This window comes from Phymastichus coffea, unplaced genomic scaffold (genome assembly GCF_024137745.1).
Source record: "Phymastichus coffea isolate CEN01 unplaced genomic scaffold, Cenicafe_Pcof_1.1 PCOF00053, whole genome shotgun sequence".
Taxonomy (NCBI): Eukaryota; Metazoa; Arthropoda; class Insecta; order Hymenoptera; family Eulophidae; genus Phymastichus; species Phymastichus coffea.
Genome location: NW_026706864.1, coordinates 1,032,847 through 1,047,003, shown reverse-complemented (window position 1 = coordinate 1,047,003; position 14,157 = coordinate 1,032,847). Strand labels below are relative to the sequence as shown.

Genomic DNA, 14,157 nt, shown 5'->3' with positions numbered 1-14,157 from the left:
TAAAATAATAAATATATTATTCAGTGTGCATTATTACGTAAAAAAAAAAAACATTGGTTATCGCAATCTTTACTCGTTATCCAAAGAAAATGGCATAATTGTGTTTAGCATTATCACATAATAGCTTACTCTGATAACACCTACTTTACTTTCGGAGTTCGTATAACACCGTATGGATACACAGTCCAACAGTAGCCGCTTTACACAGGTCAGTGCAAAATTTCTAATATGGACTATTCATCTGAGAGTCGCGATGAATTGCTTTTATCTGAAGCTTGCAGTAAGTCATTTTTTAAATCATCACAATTCATAAGCTTGATTTAATTTATGTATTATATGTTCACGAATCATGGAAAACTTACACGACATTATGGAAATATTTTATTTACAGAATGTCCCAAATGCAACAGCACGTTGAAAAGTATGAAAGTTTTGAAGGATCATCTAAGATATTGTCAAAAACAAGTGTACTTGCAATGCGAATACTGTCCTTTCATAACAAAGTATAATGCTAATTTAAAAATCCATATTTCATCAATGCATTCGATGTCGAAATTTACAGAAGAAGGTATTCAATGCGTGCACACGACAAGTCGAATCGATTTGATAATAAAAAATTCTAATTAACGTTATTGATCGTTTCAGTATGTTCAAACTGTGCCAGAGTATTCAAAAACGAAAGATGTTTAAAAATGCATCTGCGAATTTGTGAAAGTCCGAGTCGATTTCAGTGCTACGATTGTTCGAAAAAATTCAAATCTAAAAGTAATTTAAGCAATCACATTTCGCGAATGCACTTGAAAGTGAGCGTGAATGGAGAAATTATTGGAGATAATTTGTATCTACAATGTAACGAATGTACATATAGAACTAAGCATAAGGATGATTTGAAGAAACACGTAATTAAACATTATGGCAACATCAACGCAGGTATATTTTTACCTTAGCTAAAATCACTTGAAAAATAATATATATATTTTCAAGTTTTTTGTACTCTAGACTGTGAAAAATGTGGTCGGACATATAAAAACCAGGGTTACTTAAAAAAACACTTGCAGTGTTGCCAAAAGCAGGATTTAGAGTGCTACCACTGCCCTTTCAAAACTCATAGTAAAGGTATAATGAAAAAACATGTTTATGGAATGCACATCAAAGGCCCACGTTACGGTACGAAATCATTGCATAAATGTAAATCACGTTCAAGTTGAAAGCAATGACAGCAATTTTCACAACTTGTCGAGTGACTATTTTACAGAATGTCCTGATTGTGGCAAAACATATAAGAAGGAATCATACGTAGTTCAACATATTGAACATCATTGTGGAAAAGAACCTCGTTTGATGTGCGAATATTGTCCTTTCAGAACAAATTACAGCCACAACTTGAGAAAACACAGGACAAGCAGGCATCTCAAAAACACTGAAGCGCTAGAAGTTATACTCGTCAAAAAATTATAAACATTGAAAAAAATTATATTACTTTGTGAATATATTATGTATATACCATTTATGAAGAAATTACTGATTAGATTTACGATGTTACAATTTGTCGTTAATTTAAAAAAAAATGCCTACTTCCTAAATGAGGTTATCTAAATGTATTATTTCCACGGTGAAATTCTGTGCCGATATTCACAGTCGTGTTCGTTGCCGCCGCCGTCGTCGCTTATTTTTCGCCAGGATTTTGCAAAAAACAAAAAAAATATCATGAGCGTTAAAATATAATATAAGAGCAGCAAATTTCAAAATTTAATATTTTTTTAGTGCTTAATAATATTTTTTTATTTGCGTTACCAACGCGAGTTAAATATATAAATAAAATAAATAAAAATTATACAGTTCTTAAGCTTGAAAATTCACCGTGTAAATGAAAAAAATTATACAATAAAAATGATTATTAGAAAAACATTAAAATTAGATGTATATAAAAGCATTTGTTTCCAGTCGTTTCATAAGAATGTAACTACTGAATCATCATAAATAAATTGCTTGCGACTGACGTTGCCTAGGTCAGGTCGCATTAAAACTAGATGTATAGTCCTTAAACACAATACAGTTACGACATGAGTAATACCTTATAATATTTATAAATGTTACTTCACATAAACCGACGAAACACATATGCGTTAGAGAGCAAGGTGTTTACATACTCACGCAGTCGGCAACACGTACTTTTTCAATTACTTCGAACAAAAATTGTCGTGATCCGATTTACTTACTTATCGTGGGTAATAATAAAGTAGCAAATAAAAATATTTAAAATACATGAATAAATTTTTTCATTCACTCGTATGTTTCTTTAGCTGTATATTACAATACAGTAGTTTTGATTGAAAAATTTCCACATGTTATGAAAAAAGCTTAAGTAAACCCATTAAATATATTACTTGTAAAAAGCTTACAGAAATAGTGAGTATTTTATAATTTTGAGAACAAGTCCAAAGTAAGAAAAATATTGATCAAATTATTTTTAACAGAAACTTCAAATGAATGTATAAGATTCTATGAAAAATCTAAGAAAAGAATTAACTGTGACTTGAAGCCTACAAATTATTGTTCAAAATACAAAAATTCTTTAGACTATGAGTGCAAAAAGTATAAAAGACATGCAATAAGTTGTAATCGATTCATATACCATTTTAAAACTACTTGTCAATCTCAGGGATATTATTATCAATATCCTAGATGTACTTATAAATCAGCATTTGAAGTTTATATCCAAGTGCATATGAAAAAGTTAAATAAAAATTTATTAGTTTATCATATGAAAATTATAAGAGAGGGAGGGAAAATGTGAAGGGAGATACAGAAACCAGAAGAATATATGTGCACAAATGCTTGAAATGTAGTCAATGATTCAGATATTTACATTATTTAAACCATCACATGAAAGCATGTGGTGATTTAAATAATGGTGATCAAGTTAGATTTAAAGGTGGAAATATTGTTCAAAAGAAAATGCCAACTCAAATTAAAAATACTACATACATTATACAAAAATATCTGAATGGATTTTATATTAAGAATAATTTATTTAATTATTATATATCTTTCATTTTTACAGATCAACGAAATCAACATTTTCCTAGACTCAATACTATATTGAAATATTTTTATATTTCATCAACACATAACTGTTCTTTTTAGGAAATTTTATTTATTTACAGATACTATAAAAATGGCTGTATGTTGTAAAAAATGAGACGCAAAATTTGCTACAAGTAACAGTATTTATGGTCTTTAAAAATGTAAGGACTGCAAGTTAGATTTATTATTCGAAATTGTACAAAATTTGGAAAACAACATAGATCTGATAAAGGTATTGTTTATCATTATAAAGCTAAATATGCTACTCACGAAACATACTTTTTGAACTAAATGAACAATCAGAATTTAATTAAAAACTTACTAATTAACCATTACAAAAATGTATATCAATCTATTTCTGTTGGTGAATGGTGAGTTAAATTTAAGTTTAGTAGATATTTTTTATTTTTTATTCCAACATTTATATTCAAATAATATTTAAATATTTTATAAATATGTCATTTAAAGTTTTAGTTCTCCAAAGTATATTAAGGATTTTATAGTACCTATCATCTTGATGCCAACCAATACCTTCAAAAACTGTAAATTCAAAAATTTTACAATACTTTGAATACTTTTATTAGTTTAGATTTAGTAGAAGATAGTTACATATATAATTGTTTTTCAGAGTACGCAAACTTGAAATGTATTAAAAAGTAGTACATCATTAATTAAACATTTCAAATATTGTGGCAAGAAGGTACTCTTATAAAACTCATAATTGTATGGACTATTGAAAGACTATATAAACTGACATTATTATAATGGTAACAAAACATAGTGATTATGCAATTAAATTGACTAGATATAAATTGATTATAATTTGAATTGGTATCAGATCAGCCATTTCAATTAAATTAAGAAATTGAAAATTGTTATTTTTCTGTAAAACTTTTATATAAAACTCAAATGAAAATAAATTTAATTGTTACACCAAGTTGCCTCTGACATAAAAAAAATTAAAAAAGCCATATCTAATATATGTTTATAAATGAACATTATAAAGCAGGGTTAAAAGAATGAATGACTCGCATTTTAAAGATGAAAATAATTATTCACATACAATTTTATATGTAGCATCAGAAATGTATACTTATTTGGTTAGATTGAGAGGTGGTTGAATACATTACATCTTATTTACAGCTTGCTCAAAGGATGGTGCTAAATTTAAATAAAAACATTGTCCAAATACACATTCACAAATTTTTGGAATTATTAAGCCTTATCTTCAATGCAACTATTGTTCTTTCAATTGTAATTATATCACATGTCTAGTAAACATATCATCTTGATAAGTCTATTTATAATTCTAACAAATATGATTTAAATATTAAGTTGAAATTTATAAGATATATAATAATATTACCAGTTTCAATATTTATACAATATGGCGTCAGATATGCATTATGTGTTTTATAAGATTTGTAAAATACAAACGGCTTTTGTATACAAAAACTTTTTATGTGATGAAATTCCTTATTAATAAAAATTGTACTTCCTTTTTAATAAATCGATATGATATTCACGTAATTGTAGATAACTTTCTTTTAAATACAAATACAGATCATGTAAATTTAAGAATATTATTCAAGGAGAGTAACAGGGCAGGTAACTCCATCGGTGCAGTTATTATTACAAACTGTTTTATCAACTTAAGTACTGTTATCAGCGCCGAATGCGGCTTGGCTTCACTTTGGCATTTGGCGATTCGGCGTCAGTTTAGTATGCAGTTTTATTCGGTCTTTGAACTGTAGTATTTTCATTTTAACGAAAAAACGTTGACAGAACACAAATTGTAAGATGTCTTTCTCCTGAATTTTTTCAAGACAAGTTTATACATGAAAATTTTTCATGAAACATTGAAATTTTTCGACAACTTTTCTCAACAACTAAGTGGCAAGCTTGACATTTGCGTCATAACCTATATTCAATGCATTGAAGCTAGTAGTGTCGATCGTTGAAAATCGTTGTGCGTTACGAACGTAATTCGCTCTACAGTTGCTTGGGGTATTTTTTAATAACTTACTCACTTTATAAAGATCATTAGTGAATAATTCAATAGTGATAAAAGAGCTGTGGCTCTAACGTTACGAGACATGCAGTATTTTCTATAACGAACTTTTATTTCAAACACTTAAACTTTTTATCTCGTAACGAATAAAATTCGGTCAGTTATTATTTTTTATTTATAATTTATAGTAGTTGACCGCGGCAGTTCCTTGTTTGTGATTCTTGGTAACATACTTTGTTTCCGTAAATAATAAAAATACCATGTTTGACACTTGTTGCATATAATCACGACAAGTGTGAAGCACGTGTTGCGAAAACCATTAAAAGTTATCAGTTATTTATTTACCTGTGAATTGTAATTAGTGAATTGTTTGTTTGTTAATTTTGCTTTGAAAGTTCCAAATTCTTTGAAAAATATTTTCAAGTGTGAGTGTTTATGAAACCTTCTAGCATTGTAAAAATAGATACAGATAAATGATAATAAAATGAATTTGGTTCATCTAAATAATAACAACGTTCGATCTAACAAAAATCCTATGGCATCTCACTATCACGATAAACTTAAAGTTGACACCCCTGTAGGATTGACCATTTATGGTATGTATTATCATCTATTAATTACTTATAATCTCAGATATACATGTAATTATGTATACATACATGTAACTCTAAATATTATTAATCATTAATTTAGAAAATTGTTAATATTATTATCTCTTTAAAGATGATTACTGTTTTGTTGAAAAATTTGATTGTGATGGGAATATGGATGACAGAGAGGGTAATTTATTAAAAAATTTTTTAAATTTAATTTTTTAAAAAAGCTATATTAAGCAATAGAATGAATTAAAAATGTAGTGTTATTTATAAATGATGAATAACTTATTTCAGCTAAGATGAGCGGAAAAGCTAGAGTTCTTGTACAAAAGCTTCCTGATTCTATAGTGCAACAATACCTTGCAAAGAAAGAAAAAAATCAAGAGAAAATGAATTGTGAAAGAAAGTTATTCAATTCAAATATAGAAAATGTTAAATACAAAAATGAAGAAATCTCTCTTTCAAATCAATCTTTAAACAAAAAAAAGAATTTCGAGAATGATAAATTTGCAAGAGAACTTTCCAAACCTATGATGCAACAGTATCTTGCAAATACAGAAATGGGTTGTCTCACTGCGGATTTTGAAGACACTACTTCTGATCTTCCAAAGTACCCAGTTAGATCAGATAATTGTACTACCGATAGCTTAATAAAAAATCTTTCTGGTAATGTTGATATACAACATCCAATTCAGATGAAAACAACGACTTATCAAGATCAATTTATAAAGAGTTTATTTTCTTCAACTTTGAACCAATTTAGTGATCTCTCCTATTCAAGAATACAGGAATGTAATGAGAATATAGAAAAAGCAAATGATGCAGCCAAAGAAAATTCCTTCAAAAAGCAAAATAATTACAAAAAGGGAAATTTTGTTCATGGTAGAAGATCCAAAAAAAGTGAGTAGAATTTTTTCATATCGTAATTTATACTTTTCCCAATTTACATATAACTTTAAATATCTTTACTTTATTTTATTTGTTTTTATTTTATAGATAAAACTACTAATTTATGTAAAAGAATTTGTCTGTCTTGTCGTAAATATGTGCAAAAAATTCATAAAAGTAGTGATGAAGTATGGTGCGATACCTGTAAGGCATTGACATTTTTTCAATGCAACGCATGTAGAAAGATTGCCAAAACTTACAGTGCAATCACAGATCATTTATTGTATCGTTGTGATGCACGAGATTCATATAAGTGTGCACATTGCAAATATATTGTGAAGAAGAAGCAAATATTAGCTTATCACATAACGAGAAATCATAAAGAATTAATTACCAAAAAAAGTAATAGAAATATTAAAAAACTTAATAATATATTGAATCAAGATTCAGAATATAAGAAACGATTTGAAAACTTAATTGTTTTGAAAAAGAAAAGAGTAATCCAAAGCAACACTGAATGGGTCATTAAGAATGTAAGACGACGTGACTTGGGAGTCAATAAATATGTAGGTAAGTGTGAATTATTTAATTTTTGTTTTAATAAAACTTTGGTTTTTTTAAGTATTATTTAATTTATTCTTAATTTATACTTTTTCTAGATTCACTTATATCGCCAAAGACCATTTTTAACCAACCAATCCAAAAGTCAACCACTTTAAACAACAGTATGTCTTGATTATGATTATTAATTGTAATAATTTGAAAATAAAACTTCCCCTAATTCATGTATTAAGTTACATTTTATTATACGTAGATGCAGAAAAAGTGGTTCAGTCATGTAAATTATATTGCAAGCATTGCGACAAACAAATCGAAAATGGTAGTATCAATACACAAACTGAGACTTATTGTCACACTTGTGGAACAGATGTTCGATACAAATGCTTGAAATGTCACAGCACTTTTGAATCATTTACCATTATGGAGGATCATTCAAGGAAATTTTGTCCTTTTAAAAAGGATAGTAGAGAATACTATCATTGTTCACAATGCAATTACAAAAGTATCCTTCAAGGAATAGTTACAAATCATCAAGAGAAAGTACATGGTTTGTCATAACAATTCACTTCTGATAAAGTAACTTTTATTTCAAGTCAAATTATCATAGAGTAGATTTTAAGATATGTAATGTAGATTTGGAATATGTGTCTTTTACTTTTTGTACCAATTTATATGCCAAAATCATATTACCAAATAATATATATAATTTAGAGTTTTGCTTATCAGATGTAAACATAAAATGTAAGATTTATCAAAGTGATCTGGCAACATTTGAGATTGAGATCAAGTATTATTCTTGTTGACTCATAATATATTTCATCTGTTTTACTTAATTAATCAAACCGTTTAACATATTAATTAATGAGTGCTAAATTAAACTAATAAGTATCTTATCACTTCCATTATTGATAGGATAACTTTAATTACATTTAGAAGATAATTATTGTACAGGTATCAAAATAAGGTAACCTCTAAAAGATAATTATTGTGCAGGTATCGAAATACGATAACCTATCAATATTAATTTTATATTTTCAACATTAGATGTGTTGGCTATTAATGATTCTATTTTCGTTTATTTTTCTAATTTTTCTTGATAAATTTTATATAATTTTTAATACTTTTCTTCATAAATGTTGGTGTTCTAACCTACAGAATAATAAATATTTCATTTAAAACCATGTACGAAATAATGTAGTGAACAATGAATCTTGCACATTCCTTGCAGTTTTTTTCACTCAAAATCACTTTCAGTGTCATTCTTCAGATATACTTTTTGGAGTAAACTCACGCCTGTATCTCTGACTCCTTACATCCAGCATCCATTTTGCGATTCTTTGTTTCTCAATAATTCAAGGATATGAATAGATTTTTCACATTATCAGATACTTTTTAACCGGATTTTTACATAGCTGTGAATAAATATAATGCTTTTTTGTTCAGTATACATTATGTTATTTTTTTCTTTATTATGACTGGAAACTTTTAATACAATTGTAGACATTATAAAATAGCTATATTTCTTTAGTAGCACCTTGTAATTGAATGTCAGAATCAATAAAAAGGGTAGCTAGTTCTTTTAAAACATTTGATATTATAGATTTTAGTTTGTTATTTACATGAAACTTTTTGTTGTAAATTTAAGTGAATGGAAGAACTGTAACTATCAATAATATTAGTGCTATCTTCTTTTTCATATATAACAGATATTTTTGTATTATTCGTTATTTTTTATTGTTTATTTGAGTAAAAATTTATAATTTATCACTTTATCACATATCATATTAATTAATCATTTTATCACTAAGTGTTCAGTACATTGTTATTTACTTAGTTGCCACACTTTGAAAACTGATTTAGTAAAGTTAAACCTTTCCTAAATTTTCCCACATTGTGTAGTTTGGTATTTAAATCACACATTGAAATTTCCGACTGAATATAAAGTGTTATTTGTTATATACACGTGTCCAAAAGATTTCGAATCCTAATATGTCTTAAATAAATTTTAGAAAAATCTGTCGATTTCATACAAAAACAACCAATTAAATAATTCTGTTGATATTGTTAATTTCTGAAAGGGACTTAATCAAACGTACAGTAATAGTAGTGAACAAATATCGTCATTTATTGGATTTACCAAATTTTAATTTATTACAAATTGTTAAATAGTCGTTCAAATTTAGTCGATTTAATACAATTGGGTTATGTCATTATAATTAATAGTACATTACGATACAAGTGCAGGAAAGTAGATTCTTGTCTCGTGTACCTTTCCACCCTCGCTTCGCTCGGGCGTAAACGCCACATGAGACAAGAATCTACTTTCCCGCACTTGTATCGTAATGTACTATTATGCGAATTTATAGAAATAAATCTAGCATTGTCATTCTTAGAATGTTTTTTAAATAATCATAAACAACTCACTACACTATATGCTTACATTTACGATGTGGCAACTAATACCACTACCTTTTAGAGCGACTGCTAACAAATAACTATATAAATGCATTTTTTTATTAAAAATCGTACATAGATAATAATTTTTTGTCAATTCAGATAAGATAACGTGAATTAATTAAACGTTATTTCCGAAGATTTTTGAGGTATGTAAAAGTTAAGCAGCCTTGATTAGTTTCATCGAATTCGATAAGATAAACCATAAAAAATTGTTATAATTCACGTGTAAAAATCTAAAATATTTTACATATAAGCCAAATAATGATAATAAATTAATATGTAATTGTTTTTTAAAAATGTTCCTAATAAAAACTGTAATCGATGATATAAAGAACAAAATTATTACGTTTAATTAAGACGTTATGTACTGACATTACATTCATTAATTACATAGCTTCTCGGTATCATACAAAATGTAAATTGAATCTTTATAGTAAAACTTTATAATAGAATTTCGAAGCACATTATAAGAATCTATCTCCTACGTGTAATTCTTATGTATTTATAAACTTTGTATAATATCTGACGCAGCAATCTTTTGAAATTAAGAAAGAGGACTGCCAGATATTTACATATTGTTCAGAAATTAGAGAGAGTAACGAAATTTACAAATATGTCGGTAACTATGTATTCTTACGTATCCGTATATGTATTGTATTTCACATGGACTCCTATCCTATAACTCGTGAAACATCAGGGGATTCCCCGCATGAGAATTCTTGATACCAAGCAATGTATAGAGAGCATCATCTGACTTTTCATGGAGCTCAAAAAAATGTTATAAAATAGACATTCTAACACACGACGTACTTGATAAACTTTCAAAAATACATAGACAATTTATGAATGAGGTGCGTGGTAATTTTAGGCATAATTTTTAATTACCTATACATTTATATATTCTTATATTATATACCAAATATACCAACTTTTTATAGTAATTACAAACATATTTATAAAATAAGTTATTCTAATTTTAAAGGTATTAAATTTATTTTCATCTTACTATGAATAGCTATATATAGTAAACATTATAATTATATTCTAAAGCATTAGTAACAAAGTTAGAGCTTAATATCGAATGTAAAGTTGTACTTTGATGTTATATTATAAACAGTATTTTATTATAACTGTTGAGTTTGTCATTGCAAGTAGTATCGTTTAATGTATGAAAAATAACAAAATTTGGTTTATTAGCGTTGTAATGACATAAATGCTATAATTCAATAGAGATTATACACATTTTATTAAAACGAGTTGCTTCTCTAAACATTCATATCGCGTTTTGTCATAAGTAACTGAATGATAGAAAAATTCTATTCTCGTATATAGCACTTTTCGCGTTCCGCATTCGTAATACTTTTTAATATCTGCTTATCCTTCAAGAAGCTTGGCTCGTTCCATTGCTGTATTTCCCCACTACCAAATATTACAAAAACTACATTCGAAACTACGGAAACGGCTAACAGCAATAAAAACACATGTCGCCACTCGGTGATGATCAGGTTTGGTGTTAACAATCCTACTATGTACGGCGACAAAAAACTCGGAACCATGGCCACAGCAAACGCAATACCTTGAATTGTCCCAGCGTAATTCGGCGACAAATCTAACACATTAACCATGACTCCAAAATTGGCGCAGCCAAACATTATCATCGCAACGACTTGAATTCCAATAACGGCGAAGCGATCGCAACCTACATAAGTAGCAATTACGAGAAAGAGTCCAGTACCAATCATAGAAATCGTGCATCCTATTTTTCTAATGCATCCAATCGACAAGAGTTTTCTGGTAATGATACAATCGGCGACCCAGGAGGTAAAACACGAGAATAACCACGAACATAGGTGAGGTATCGAGGTGACGTAACCGTTAGTTTCGATGGAAAATTTCAGCACGCTACTCATGTATTTGGGCATGTCACTGGATAATACAAGCAGGCACCACGCTTTGCCAATCAAACCGATCTGGAGGGCCCAGATTGGTTTTGAGCGTAATATGTGCTTCCATGGCGTTGGTGGTAAGTCTTTGTGTATATTTTCTGTTGGCAGTATACGCATGTCAACGATTTTTGAGTTTTCATATTGAACATTATGAAATAACTTGTTACCTACCCAATTTTTGCTTTAGATAGTTTCTTTCGGCATCAGATATGAAAGGATGCACGCTGGGTGAATCGAAACATAATACGCAATGAATTAAAAACGATAGTAAGCCAAGTACTCCGTAAAAATAAAAGGCAGCTGGCCATCCAATACTGGAACGTTGAATGATTGTTCCTGAACCAGCCATTCCTACAATGGTACCCAATGACATGCCAGAGTAAGCCCAAGCACCGGCTAATGAACGCTCTTCTTTAGGTATCCAGTGAGCCATTAATCTTGTAATTGACGGTTGTATTGCACCTTCGCCAAGACCCATAATTATTCGTAGAATGATGAGCCACGTTACACCGCCCCATTTGATTGTTAGAGGTGTTACGAGACTCAGAATCGAGATGGATAAAATACTCAAACCCAAAGTGTGCTTGCCGCCGAGTTTATCGATGATTGTGCCACTGAAGAAGCTGGCCAACACGTAACCCCAGAAGACGGATGACAGGATGAGACCCTGTGAATTAAAGTGTATTACAGAATATAATACTCGAGTGAAAATTATTTTAGACGTTTACTTACTTGAGTTTTTTCATCCCAGTCATAAGATCCTTTTATGATAACTGTTTCGTTACTCAACGAAACCGAATCTGTTTTGGGACACGTATCATCTATAAACTCGATAGAATGATTTTTTGGCTTAACCATTTCGATAATGGTTATCGATAGACAAAGTCGTGTTGTGTATGAATGAAAAAGGCCAAGGCAGCACATCACGATTATTACCCATCTTTGTGGAATACATGACCCTAATTTCATAAATAAATATGATTATTGATAATTAATTTATGTTTAAAATGGATAGTTTAATTACTTTAATAATTTGAAATATTTAAATAATTTTTTATTTATTATAAGCTTTCAGAAACATTGGAATAATGAATCTGATAAGTAATACGATAACTTATCTACAACCGCACATCTACAAGTCATTTGATAATAGGTATATATCATATAAAATGCATACAGTGAATAATGCAATATTCATATAACATATGAATATTGCATTATTCTCATTCAGTTTAAAACTTGTATATAAGTCATCCACCATTTCTTAAGTTAATTTGAATGGCGGACGACTGACATATTTACAACAAATTCAAAACTAAACAAGAATAATGTAATATTTGGAGGTTACTACATTGACGAGTAGCGGCGAGAAAAATATAAAAACAAATATTCTCTAAATATTTATAAAATTAATTCAGAATACTCTTTAAATTAATAATACGATTATAAAAATAAAATATAAATCTTATTGCTACTTGCAGGATTTTTTTGATGAAGAATACATATTAAAGTTTTTGTGATTATTTGACAATTGATATTTTCTGTGTTTTATGAATTCAAATTACCAAATTAAAAGTTTCATATAATTCTTTTTACATTTCTAATGAAATAAAACACGTTTGAGTTTTAGAATCGCGTCTGTGCTTGTCAAGCCGTTGTTGAAGCGTGAGTGTAAACAATCGCGTTGTAACGTGAATTCATAGCATATCACGAGACAATAAGTAAAAAGAAAGAGATAGAGAGTGTCTGTGGTATTAATGATCTAGTGATAACTCAAAAGTAATACGATCGAATGCATATAAATTTTCAATATATTCAAATGTAAATTGCCTATTCGTAATATTTATCTCATAAATATGCTCGTTTCAAAAATAATTATTAGGTTCATATATCTATATAACGAGTGTTTTATTTTCTAGAAGGAGTACCTTACAAAGTTACCAATTTGTGGAACAACCTTTGTATTTAAATACTAGAAAAGTCTTCAAAACGTTATTATAATATTTAATTAATTTTTAATCAAAGTCATGGAAAAAATCTTGTATATCTGTTATCTAGTAAACCGGATAAGAAATATTATTTTGCGCTTCATCGCCGCTTATCAAAATGGATTTTTGGAAAATTAATGTTTTACGAGCCACAATAATTAATTTAATTTGATGTTCCTAGATTTTATTCTTTTAGTTTAAATTAAAAATTAATTTAAAAATTTGTCATTTAGTTTAGATTAATAATTTGTCAATCCTTAATTGATGTTATCGTAAAAATCATCAGTACAATGTTATCATTTCTTTTGAAATTTAATATAAAATATTATGTAAACAAGGGCGCCTCCGTTATCACATATTCTACCGTAATAACACAATATTTGATGAGAATTTAATAGGTATTTGCATTATATTGTAATACGTATATGTATTAAAATGAGATTATGTGAGTGAAACCTATATTCAAGTGATTTGGTTTAGATTCTGTAGTGAATATCTCGACATATAAAATTTTTAAAAGCAGTCCTCAATATTCTCTCCTTTAAATAAAATATAATGTAGGTCGCGATGAGAAATGAAAAGAAAATGAAAAAATATACTATTTTTATTTCTTTGGATATTTT

At 28.4% G+C, this 14,157-nt stretch overlaps 3 protein-coding genes across 5 annotated transcripts; 2 read left to right on the top strand and 1 right to left on the bottom strand.

Moving 5' to 3' along the window:
• Window positions 1-144: 144 nt before the first annotated feature.
• On the top strand, window positions 145-1,640 carry LOC131665611 (zinc finger protein 711-like). Of its 2 annotated transcripts, none has more exons than XM_058937636.1 (5): window positions 145-208; window positions 392-568; window positions 646-930; window positions 1,000-1,167; window positions 1,256-1,640. In XM_058937636.1, exons 2-5 carry the CDS (start codon window positions 424-426, stop codon window positions 1,456-1,458), a joined length of 801 nt encoding a protein of 266 aa, XP_058793619.1. In that variant the 5' UTR covers window positions 145-208; window positions 392-423; the 3' UTR covers window positions 1,459-1,640. The 2 variants fall into 2 exon arrangements, with proteins under 2 accessions (XP_058793619.1, XP_058793618.1); XM_058937635.1 differs by having other exon boundaries at window positions 202-280.
• A 3,163-nt stretch (window positions 1,641-4,803) lies between these two features.
• On the top strand, window positions 4,804-9,894 carry LOC131665605 (uncharacterized). Of its 2 annotated transcripts, XM_058937618.1 has the most exons (6): window positions 4,804-5,694; window positions 5,822-5,878; window positions 5,989-6,594; window positions 6,691-7,152; window positions 7,242-7,307; window positions 7,397-9,894. In XM_058937618.1, exons 1-6 carry the CDS (start codon window positions 5,583-5,585, stop codon window positions 7,699-7,701), a joined length of 1,608 nt encoding a protein of 535 aa, XP_058793601.1. In that variant the 5' UTR covers window positions 4,804-5,582; the 3' UTR covers window positions 7,702-9,894. The 2 variants fall into 2 exon arrangements, with proteins under 2 accessions (XP_058793601.1, XP_058793602.1); XM_058937619.1 differs by lacking the exon at window positions 5,822-5,878.
• Window positions 9,895-10,781: 887 nt separating this feature from the next.
• LOC131665695 (sialin-like) lies at window positions 10,782-12,515 on the bottom strand. Its single transcript, XM_058937752.1, is given in 3 exon segments — window positions 10,782-11,616; window positions 11,687-12,213; window positions 12,279-12,515. Coding segments are annotated over 3 exon segments (1,464 nt in total). The 3' UTR covers window positions 10,782-10,916.
• Between the last annotated feature and the right edge of the window lie 1,642 nt (window positions 12,516-14,157).

What these genes read in the sequence shown, in the direction of transcription:
- LOC131665611 (XM_058937635.1), top strand. Translation starts at nt 229, where the DNA reads ATGGACTATTCATCTGAGAGTCGCGATGAATTGCTTTTATCTGAAGCT. An exon ending in GTCGAAATTTACAGAAGAAG is followed by an intron (nt 569 to 645) that starts GTATTCAATGCG and finishes TGATCGTTTCAG; the next exon opens with TATGTTCAAACTGTGCCAGA. An exon ending in TTATGGCAACATCAACGCAG is followed by an intron (nt 931 to 999) that starts GTATATTTTTAC and finishes TTTGTACTCTAG; the next exon opens with ACTGTGAAAAATGTGGTCGG.
- LOC131665605 (XM_058937618.1), top strand. Translation starts at nt 5,583, where the DNA reads ATGAATTTGGTTCATCTAAATAATAACAACGTTCGATCTAACAAAAAT. An exon ending in TGTAGGATTGACCATTTATG is followed by an intron (nt 5,695 to 5,821) that starts GTATGTATTATC and finishes ATCTCTTTAAAG; the next exon opens with ATGATTACTGTTTTGTTGAA. An exon ending in GAATATGGATGACAGAGAGG is followed by an intron (nt 5,879 to 5,988) that starts GTAATTTATTAA and finishes AACTTATTTCAG; the next exon opens with CTAAGATGAGCGGAAAAGCT.